Source organism: Dreissena polymorpha, chromosome 2 (assembly GCF_020536995.1).
Source record: "Dreissena polymorpha isolate Duluth1 chromosome 2, UMN_Dpol_1.0, whole genome shotgun sequence".
Lineage (NCBI taxonomy): Eukaryota > Metazoa > Mollusca > Bivalvia > Myida > Dreissenidae > Dreissena > Dreissena polymorpha.
Genome location: NC_068356.1, coordinates 143421776 through 143433819, shown reverse-complemented (window position 1 = coordinate 143433819; position 12044 = coordinate 143421776). Strand labels below are relative to the sequence as shown.

Genomic DNA, 12044 nt, shown 5'->3' with positions numbered 1-12044 from the left:
ATGGTATATTGTTATGCGATCGGGTGCAATCATCGGACAGCAGGTGCAAATTCTTGCAGCCTTTTTAGATTTCCTGTTGACCCCAGTGAAAGAAAAAAGTGGGCCGATAGATGCAGGTGAGGATTAAATTATTTATTTGATTTGATATTTATTTCGTCTGCACTGCTATTTATCGTATAATAATATCGCGTTGATCGATGTAGATGTTGATATGCAAAACATACTTCAACAAAGCATATATTTTCGAAGTAATGCTGAATTTGCAAGTTTTATTATCAAATGTTAAAAGAAGCATCAACTAATTGAACTACAAAATTACAAATGACGTTTATATACCGATTTCGGATACAGCAACTTTCGGATCAATAATATGGAGTCTTACATTTATTCTAATATCTAAAAGAGAACTCGTTGTATTGATATTTATTTGTGTTGTCATAATAATAAAATGTATTAAATCTTGTAAATGAGATATTTGACTAGTTTTTATAAGAAAAATGATTATATCATATTTTGTTTTACATTTAGACTTGAACTAATTTTGATATTTAAATGTAGTATGTAATCCTAATATTTGACAACCAACATGCATACTTTTTAGTAAGGCGCTTTGATTCTAAAATTTAAATTTCAACATAGGTGTATAAACAAAACCCACAATCAACAGCACTTAATTGATTGTAAAATTCTCCTAAAAGTCATTAAACTTTCATAAACCATACGTCATATATAATGTGGAACAGTTTATATACATTACATTTTCATAAAGCTCGAATGCAATCATAGATGGGTGATTGCAATCACTGTGATGTCCGTCATCTGGGTCAAAGTCAAGAGAACTGAGTCCCCTTAGGCATAAAAAAGATGTTCGCTTCTCCTTATTTTGTTTTTAGTAACTCTTTGGCCTAGTGATTCAGGGCAAGCGCCTACACTTTATTTTTCAGGCGGCAGACAGAGAGGTCAACAGCCATGACAGAACTTGCAGCTGTCACTTTGTTCAAGGAGAATGGACCAACAATTTTTGTGTACAGCAAAACTGTTGGTTGCTTCCCAGATGTACCTACAAAACAGAGGTAATTAACAGGGGGGGTGGGTTACAACATTTCAAATATAAATGATTCACCATGTGATTGTCTAAAAGTGTTTTATTGAATTTACCTATAATCACATAACATTTACTCATGTACATAATAATAGTTGACCCCAGTTTGTTTGAATTTTGACGCACAAACAATCTCTTTTTATACTTTGTCCCTCAATAAGTTAATACATATTCTTTTTTCACAATCATTAGAAAAAGGCCTAAGCTAGATAATGCCCATATAGTTGATGTTCCTGATGATCAAGCCATTTCAACTGGAGCTGTCCTGGATCACAGCTATCATCTAGTGCAGCCATATACTGATGATGTCCATGTGGAAAACCCAACAAGTCATGCAAAAGAAGGTACATATCTTAGTGTATTTGTATACTTAAGTTAGGTTTTTCTGTATATTTACAAAATAATGTCATTTTAATTTTAAGTTGGTCGCGTTAGCGCGCCAGCTAAATTTACAGAGCATATTTTGCAAATCGGTATGTGTTTTGAAGGCTTAAGTACGGAAGGACCACAAATCACTTTGCTACGGATGATTACCGCTGCCTGTCTGCAGCAGACAACAGATGATTCAACTCTGGCAGTGAGTGTATATACCATCTTGTAGGACGACATTTGCCAGTATAGTGTTTATCATTAAAATCTGTACATATTGGCTGCTTTCAGGAAAAACGGGGCTTAATGCACGTCACATATGATTAGCATGTGCACACTGATTAGCCTGTGTAATGTGCACAAGCTAATTAAGGACGACAACAGCGAACAACTTCAGTGCCTTCAGCGCTTTGATTTACTTTTTATTTCTGACTTGACAAGCAAATCATTTGTTAATATCGTATAGATAAAAGTGTTTTTAGAATTGATTTGTGTGAGAATTACTTGCCAAGCAAACACAAGATTGTTGATAAGCCCCTTGGGGCCCATTTAAAATAAATCTTTCTGCCTTTAGTTAATAAACATGAACATGGCAAAAAGTGTACCTTATCAATTAAATACGATTTACCATAGCTGTACTTTTTGTATGCTTTAAGAATCTAACACAAAGTTCTTGATTTGTGTTTCAGTTCAAGAATTGAAAAAGAACATTCGTGAACTGGAAAACGAGCTCAGAGCGCTTAAAATGCAGAAAAGTGGATTCTCCATAAATGGTATTTTAAATGAAACAGGCAAGGTATGTGAACCAAAATAAAAATTAATGCTGGCTTCAAGTTTATGGTGCCCTATCATAAATATTTATTGAAAAATCCTTTATTTCATTCCTTGTGTCTATTTGATTAAAAACAAACAAGAAATATGTTATGGTGGTTTTGCAAAAGTAAACGCTATACTTTATGTCATATTAGAAAAGTTTAAGTTTAAAAGGCATTAGTATATAATTATAGTGTAGTTGACAAATTGGTTTGTTTCACCCCTCTGTAGAGTCAGGGATGGAAATTAGTGGTTGCCCGTGACCCCGGGGCAAGTAGATCTTAGCCTGGGCAACTTAAATTCAAAAGTTGGTAGTCCAGCCGGGCAACTAGCTTTTTTAAGCTCGAAACATTCAAGTTCAATTAAACATTTAAATAAAATTGGCGACTGTTGATTGATAATTGTAATAATATTTATTCATAAAAGCCAAGGAAATTATTCAACTCAGACTCCTATTAAGACATTATACACAGAAAGTGTGTAATGTAAGCAAATATGTTTAGTTATCTTTTATTTAAAGAAAGTATTAGATCTACATGACACTACATGTACATTATACTGGGCTCGTTAGTCTTCAGCCGAGCAACCAAAATAGAAAAGATGGTTGCCCGTGTGGGCAACCAATTGTAAAATGTTAGTTTCCATCCCTGACAGTGTTAACCCGCTTCAACATATAATATAAATTGATGTTAGTTATTGTAGATGCTGTTGTATACATCATTTCCACCAGATGTCTTTCAAGTGTTGGTGAACATGGTCAACAGGATGTCACCCTTCAATTAATATTCTGGCTTGACAGTGTCATGTTTTACGATTGAGGACCAACTCCTCATGACATTGATGAAGCTGCGGCTTAACTGTAAGGACTTGGATAGGACAGTTTGGTTCAATACTAGCAGCGGCACTGTTTCAAATATCATTAATACCTTCATCTGTGTGTTACATGAAATTTTATTTGAAGGAGTTCTACAGAGTGTTGGAATACCAAGTCAACTTAAATGTAAAGGGTCTATGCCAAAATCTTTTAAGAATTTTAGTTCTGCAAGGATAGCAATTGATGCAACAGAAATAATACAAGATGTTCCATCTGATATGAACTCTCAAGCTCTTTCCTACAGTAATTACAAAAGCAGACATACTGTTAAAGCGGTTACTTGTGTGGCACCAAATGCATCTTTAGTATATTGTTCGGATCTTTATCCTGGCTCTACATCAGATTCAGCTATTGTAAAACACTGTAAAGTTTTAGACCAGCTACAGCCAGGTGATATGATTTTAGCAGATAAAGGTTTTAATATTTTTGATAAACTTTTATCTATGGTCTCGTTAAAGATCCCACCTTTTCTTTCAAGTAAAGGTCATTTCACAAAGAAAGAGGCTGAACTTTGCTTAAAGATAGGAAGGAGCAGAATCCATGTAGAACGAGCCAATGAAAGGATAAAGAACTATGATATTTTTAACCATATTCCGTCACAATATAGGCACTTGTCAAACAAAATATATCAACTATGTTGAATACAAATACGAATATACGAATACGAATATTTATTTGCAGTCAAAGGCCACCAGCTCATAATACAGACAGTGTAATTGCATTATTATATAAAATAAACTGAGTTGTTAAATAATACAAAGTCATATGATGCAACACACACATGCACTTGTCTAGAACATATACTGCTATACACTATAATTGCACAATTTTTAAATATCAAAATGCAAGTATAAACATATTTACAAGGTAAGCCACAGATTATGATTCATTATCTATGCCAAACAATATAATTATGCAGTTTTTAAACCAAAACATGGTTTACCTAATAATGAAATACCTATGACCTAAGTTAGCATGCACAATATTAACATACGTATAAAGTAATCTAAGAATCATTATTCATTATGAAATATGAATAAACAATTTAATACAAGCATGAAGTATTAAAATGAAAGCTAGTTTGCATGATAATTACGTAATTATTACATATTAGCAGGCACATAAATATATATGTGTATATTTTATGGCAGTCTAAATACATGGGATTTACATTTTGGACATCTTATCCAAACGTTATAAATGCTGTGTGATATTGAATTGTCTTCGTACTTTATTACATTCAGACAAAAATTTGGCTATCAAAACTATGTGCTTGTCATTTTCATCGGCCATAAGCATATTGAACAAACGAACAGTTTCTATTTGATTCAGCCACTGCGGAATAAACAAATCGTGTCTAAGTGTGTTATACAATGGGCACTGCATAAACATATGGTACTCATCCTCTACAATATAGACATTTCGCATTAGACAAAATTTACAATATCTATGATTATGCGGTATGTGTCGGCCTTTCTTAATCATGAGCTCGTGTCCGGAACATCGGAAATTTGAAAGACATCTTTTTAATGCGTAAGGCAACTCAATTGACACATATCGTTCAACATTAAGTAATGTTTTGTATTCCCGATAATATTTCGCCTTATGAGAATTATCCATTTGAGCTTCGAGTTTTTGCAGAGAACAATCTTTAAGTCTTTTTTTGAATAAGAACATGAACATTTTAGCATTTCCGTCTTCGTTTGCTAACCAAATATAGCCAAAGCCATTCTCGAAAAGTACTCTATTCACATGTGTAGCCCAATTGGTTTTGCCTGATGAATCGAGGTTTCGAATAAGCATGTACATTTGGCTCGGGTATCTGTTTGTTGGCATCTGAAGAATCCTGACCCAGTATGCTATGAGTTTACCCGTGTATGTCACATACAAAGGCAGCCGTCCACATTCAGACAATGCAAAGAAATTTGACACATGTTTGTTCAAACCACAAAGCCGTTTACAGTAGTTGATGTGCACACGTTCAATACTTTTTGCGTACTGGAAGCCCCATATTTCGGCAGAGTAGCACAGAATCGGCGTGATCATAGCGTCAAAAGTTTGAACGCTTGTTTTGGGCTAAAATATCCAAAATGTTTCTGGTACCTATAAATGCTTCCTAAAGCTTTCATGGCTTGTTTTGCTAGCGTCTCCTTCGTCATTGTCCATGATAACTTCGGTGTAAAGTACGCACCTAAATACTTATAAAAAGACACGACTTCTACATTTGCTCGTTTGTATGTCCAGTGTTCATATCGGCGTAGAGGGCCCCCATTTCTAAAAACCATGATCTTGGACTTGTCCAGATTCACTTTCATTTTAACTTTATCACAGAAAACTTCGATATTGTTGATAAGTCGCTGCAATTGCACAGCTGTATCTGCTAGTCCCGAAACATCATCAGCATACATTAATACAAATAATCTATCGACTTCAGGAGAGACATATATTCCATCGCCTTCTTTTGATCTCAAAAAGTTAACCAGATCATTCATGAACATGGCAAAAATAATCGGCGACGACAAACAGCCTTGTTTTGTACCTATTTTACAGTCAAAGAAGTCTGTCAAGCCATTTTAAACTTTTACACATGCTTTCAATTGACTATATATAGATTTTAACATTAAAAAAAAACGACCATTAACACCATTTCTCGATAGACATTGCCAAATCTTCATATGATTACAATTGTCAAAAGCCTTAAGGTAGTCCACATAGAATACGTAGAAACGGTCTCCTTGTTTTGTAATACACTTTTGAATGATAGCTTGTAAATTGAATATGTTATCAACAGTTGTTGTCTTGTGAACCTTCAAGCACCACTGCTGAAGGAAATCGCTCATAAATATGAAATAACATAGTATGAATTAATAAAATTGTAAAACTGTATTCATATTTATCTGTTATTTTTATCTCATACCATGTTATATGTTAAGATAGACATATGTTTATCAATAAAAAGTCAATATTTCTAACAAAGTTTCAACAGGTAAATATGTAATAAAACATTCGAGCATACCAAAACACGACGCAACTTACATAGTGATAGACACGCTTATGAATGAAACAAAGGGCAACTAGAGCTTTGTCACAGAGGTAACGAATACCCCCACATGCCGCATTGACACAGAATATTTTGTATGTTGTCTTCACAAAAGCAGCGGACTCCATGCTCACTGTTTAAAACGCGCTAAGTGACCCTGTAACCTAGTTTTTGACCCGGCATGCCCATGTTTCAACTTGGCCTAGACATCATCTAGATACAACTTCTGACCAAGATTGGTAAAGCTCGGATGAAAACTACTTAAATTAGAGAGCGGACACCATGCTTAATGTTTAAAACGCACTAAGTGACCCCATGACCTAGTTTTTACCCGGCATGGTCCATCTTTCAACTTGGCCTAGACATCATTTAGATACAACTTCTGACCAAGTTTGGTGAAGCTCGGACGAAAACTACTTAAATTAGATAGCGGACACCATGCTTAATGTTTAAAACGCACTAAGTGATCCCATTACCTAGTTTTTGACCCGACATGACCCATATTCGAACTTGACCTAGACATCATCTAGATACAACATCTGACCAAGTTTGGTGAAGATCAGATTAAAATAACTTGAATTAAAGAGCGGACACTGAATACGGACCGACAGACAAGCTCACTCCTATATACCCCCCTTAACTTCGTTTGTGCGGGTATAATAACTCATTTACAATTTACAAACTGAAATAACACATGTGAGTACATACAAAATGCAAGAATATCTCAATAGATATAACCACACTTAGTTAAATGTCATTATACATAAGGATTGCACTGCCTTTAATTAAATGAGGGTAAGAATGTTTTGAAATAAAAGTCAATCAGTATGGGGATGTTCATTGCCCAAGAATCATCTTTCACTATACGAATGATCTGCATGTCTTTTGGGGTCCACACAATCAAATCACAACCATTTGTCCCCGTCAGGTGGAGTTGACCCTAAATTTGGTGCCAGTAGTCATGGGTCTCTTTTAACATCAACCCTTTAGGAGATGATGGCTCTGAAACAAAAAATATATCAATGAATTGCTCTGTAAAATCAAAGACCATAGGCAGCATTGCACTGGGTTGAAGTTTTAAGTTGCAGATTTAATTTCGTAAAAACCGTTAAAGTTGTGGTATTCAATAAAGAATTAAATTGATTTTAGTGATAAGAACAGAAATAAAACAGTTTTTGTTTTTAATTGATCCTCTTTTTTTAAAGCTGTTATATATCAAAGGCATTTAAATGACTTTATTTAAATGAAATAATTAACCTAAGAAGTCTTTATTGGAACAGCAAGCCTCTGCAACAGTCATGTCCTTTGCCGAGAATGGGCACTTGATTTCTATGATGTCTTGTGACAATAGCAGTTGCCCATTTCGCTGCAAGTGAACAGGTCCATTGTTCTCCCCCTGAACGAGTCCATCTTGCGAGGCACCAAGGATACCAGACTGGTGAAGCCAAATACCTGTGATATGAGAAAAGCAAAAAAAAACTTTTTGTAACCTATCCCATACAATTAACTCCAACTCGTATGCTGTATGACACTGTTAAACATTTTTATCAAATTTTGCCTTGAAATAGACTCAAGATGAAATGTGCTGATGCAAACATACATATACATGTTTATACTGTTTTCCACTCTACTACCATCTACAGTACATTTTCTTGTATTAATTTATAAACTAATGGAAATAAGACAATTTATAATGTATCATTGTTTTGAAATCTTGCATATGACAGTTTCTTTTAAAGGTTAAAAAGAATAAAAATGAGTATATGAGAATCAACTTAAATATATGTATATACATCCCTGTCGTAAATTACAGTTACACTTCCTGCTTTGCAGTAGTCTTCTATGGCATTTCTCTCATGAGTAATACCCCACTGGATAGGGGCCCGTTTTTTAAGGTTGTACGCACTAAAAAGGCGTTTCTTCAGAGATACCGTCAACCTATGGAACGTAAACAAGCATTGATGACAATTACTGTTTTTTGCACTTCATCTTACTAGAATTCTCAATGAAGAAAATCTATTAAAATTTGTAGAATTTATTTAGATTTAAAAAACTTACAACTAATCTGCTCTTCATTAATTAAACACTTAATTATTTACCTGTTGCGTTTTGCAGCCGATATGATCTGTCCGAAGTTGGAGGAAGTAAATCTGAGCTTTCTTACTGCAGCCCACAATGTATTTTCCCTCTGGACACTAGTCACATATGCGGTCAATTTTATTTACTCTGTACTCCGCACTAGTTTACCCAATAACCATGTATGTGGCTGTGATTCTGACAGGTATTCAGGGCTCTGCAACAGGTCTTCAACCAATGGCACTGGCGCTGCCTGAGATGCTGGCTCCTCCGACAATATCCAATGTAAAGCTAGAAAATAATACAATAAAACTTACTGATATTAATTACACAACATTTGTCCCAATTGTCAGCATTCCTTGGTTCACCAGTGCAACCCCTTTTCCCACTCTCCATTTATCCGATATTTATACTAAACTCATTGCATTGAAGCATAAATGTCACACAGACTCAAGTGTCAATGTCAACTCAGAAAGCAGATAATGAAACATTTACAATAGCTATTGCTTATATCAATAAATAATAATAATTAGCATTACATTAAGGGAATGACTGTTTTGAACAGAGCCTAAAATAATCAAATATTGTATATGTATACACATGCCTTTGGCTGTCTTACATATTAATCATTTCACATATTCAAATACAAAAAAATCACCGTTACAATGATTTGCAACAGAGATTTGCACTAAAAAATAATATAATTGCTAAAATTCTATCAACTGATAGCATTGGTGATATTTCATCATCTTGGTAAAAAATAGGAGGTCTTACATAAAAAAATAATAATAGAAAGAATATAAATAAAACACTTCAACAAAAAAAATCTAACGAATATGGGATCATAGATTCATACTAAATAATGGTTACATAGAATGTTTGTCAACACTGTGCCAAAAGGAAACACATCATAATTGTAATGTTTAGAAACAATTTTAAGACAATAATGCTATTTTATCAAGTAGCAAGACAATGAAAACATTTGTAAAGTTTCTTTAACTTTTAAACTCTCGAAGTACTTTTGTAACATACATGTATGAATCAATTATCCCATATAAACATTGAAACGGCTAGAATAATGTTATTCATGAACAATGAACTGGAACAGTTTGGCAACCTGTAAAACGCCCTAGCTTTCCAAGCTCGTTTTATAAAAAGGACCTGTTCTCAGCAGTAACACTCCGCTTAAGTGCTCTAAATGAAAATTGTTCAATGTTTTTTTTTAATGTTTTCTTCATTTCAAAAAGGGGGTTTCGGTAATTATGTCATTAAACAATTTAATTTAATGAAGTGTGTCAATTAATATAACATTCATGGGAATATCAACATACCTGTATCCGCTTTGCTTTTCAGGATAAAGTTCACTCATGGTCACTGTAGCCTTTGGTGGAGCAGACTTGGGACGTTTTAGCAAACTGCACTTTAAATCAGTTTTGCTTGCTCTCTTATACCTTAAAAAGTATACAAACAAATCTGATATAATAAATAAAACAATATATATAGTATTAAGATGTCCAGGTTAAAGAATACTATTAGCTGATGTAGAATTATTGAAGCCATAAATGGCAATGAGAGAACTCGCACAGTAATCATGTTAATCGCTGGCTTTACTACCCAGCCTATTGACATATAATTATGGTTAGTCAAATTAATAAATTTAAATAGACAGGCTAGATAACAGTTTCATCTGATTTTATTAATGCATGTTATATAGGCTATTTACTGTAAATGTGATAAAGTAAAGAGTGATAAAACACCTGCTTGCTTGAACAATTCAAGAGCATTATTTTTTTTGTACTTGTTATAATTCTGAAATGCAAGTGGAATAAAATCTTATTCATAATGGATTGTTATATGCTGGAAACAGGTATTATTTATTGTGCATTGTTGAGAAATGTTGCAAAATCATACTTGTTAAAACATACAGAAACTCAAAAGATTTCATTATTTCATATAAAATTTGTAATGAAATATATGTCACACAAAAGGCATCAATTAGAATATCAATAAGTAACAAAGTAAAAGATAGAATGTCGGCTTAAGCGTACCATTACCGAAGCGTACCAGGCTAAAGTGTACCTCTAAGCAGACTGAAGCTTACCATCCTATAGTGTAATTATTATAATAATAGTTAATGAACCTAATAATTATTTGTAAGTATCTCAATATGTGGTACATTTTGTTTTATATTATGCGCTGTAGATTTTAAATAAATTTGTTCTTGGTGTCTTGTTTACTTAATATATTCTAATTATATACAATTATAATTAAGAACAAAAAAACTCAGTTTTAATATAAAAAAAACAATGATTTATATTCTGTTTGAATCGAATAATGTATCAAATATGGACTGTATATATCCTACATATTGACATAAACAGCTATAAATTTACACATTTTCAACGCTGTTAAAAAGTTTACACCACCTTATCAAGAATTAAAGTATGAACCTTACTGTATAAACACATCCATTTAATGGTTCACTACAGTAATGCACTGGTATGCTTTGGTAATGGTACGCTAAAGACGGCATCCCAAAAGATAAATTAAAACTTATTTTTCAAATTTACCCAAACAATAGTGCTGCTGCTACATGATGGCATTTGTATTGCCCCATGGGACACTCGCAGGAGGTCGACTGTACAAGGCCATTATCTTCCTGATCAAGGCAAATCTGCAGATAACACATTATTCCAAATGACACATAAAGGGGCCTTTTCACAGATTTTGGCATGATTTTAAGGTTTGTCATTAAATCCTTTATATTGATAAATGTAAACATTGGATATAAAAAGCTCCAGTAAAAAATCAAGAATACAATTTTAAAAAGTAAAAAAAGTAGACCGCAGCAGGGCTCGAACCAGTGACCCTCAGAGTTCTGGAGTAAAAGCCAATTAGATCGCTTGGCCATCCTGACAAGTATACATGAAACGCGTATTTTATACTTTATATAAGCAATCTTCGTAGTTTCACAAAATTAAACGACAACAACAGAACTCTCCAAATTAGTCAATCGTTTCGCGTTGCAACGCTTTATAATTTTCAGGTTTTAAAATCGTCAAAAGATGCATATAATGGCTATATTAGACCATGGAAAATGATCAGTATTAATGTTTCCTCACAAATATCATAAATAAAACGATAATTTGCGAATCTGAAACAACTTTTTTCAATGATGTCAATTTACCAATACGTGAAAAGAAGCCCTTTTATCCTTGTGCATTAAAATATATATCCGATTATTTTGATATCCGAAAGCATGTGGCTTATAAATAATAATCATCTTTTGTGATGCAATTCAATGAAAAACGGGTTGTTAAACAATGCTTTAAATCGTTATCCGATATATTTAAACATTTAAACTTCAATGATGAAAGAAAATATACCTGTACTTTATACGAAGTGTTCTTCATTGATGCCTGTACACAAGCTGTAACAACCCTCAGTTCATCGATAACAAATCGTAAAACGCGTCCACTTTCGACGGAAGCTTCGCTTTTTCTACTTAATTTACTATGGCCGTCAACATATTTAGCCCCAAAAATTATTTAAAGCGCCATTCTAGTTAAGTAACGATAATATGGCCGTAATATGACAGTTTTGTCCCTGGAAGTGAAGTGTCTCGTAAATTCTCGTAGGTCACATGACGTGACTTACAGGCCCTATTCTGAAAAATTCCCACTTTACATAGAGCAGTGCGCTTTCAAGTCAAATGAGTACTGTCCAATATAAAACAAGAGGGCCATGACGGCCCTTTATCGCTCCACTGC

At 33.8% G+C, this 12044-nt stretch overlaps 1 protein-coding gene and 1 pseudogene across 1 annotated transcript; one reads left to right on the top strand and one right to left on the bottom strand.

Annotated features, from left to right (window-relative positions):
• LOC127870145 (uncharacterized) lies at positions 1-3799 on the top strand. The gene is made up of 4 exons (XM_052412802.1): positions 1-75; positions 945-1038; positions 2161-2267; positions 3071-3799. The coding sequence occupies exons 1-4, from the start codon at positions 1-3 to the stop codon at positions 3797-3799; spliced, it is 1005 nt and encodes a 334-aa protein (XP_052268762.1).
• Positions 3800-7450: 3651 nt separating this feature from the next.
• On the bottom strand, positions 7451-11834 carry LOC127870144 (uncharacterized; annotated as a pseudogene).
• Positions 11835-12044: the final 210 nt, after the last annotated feature.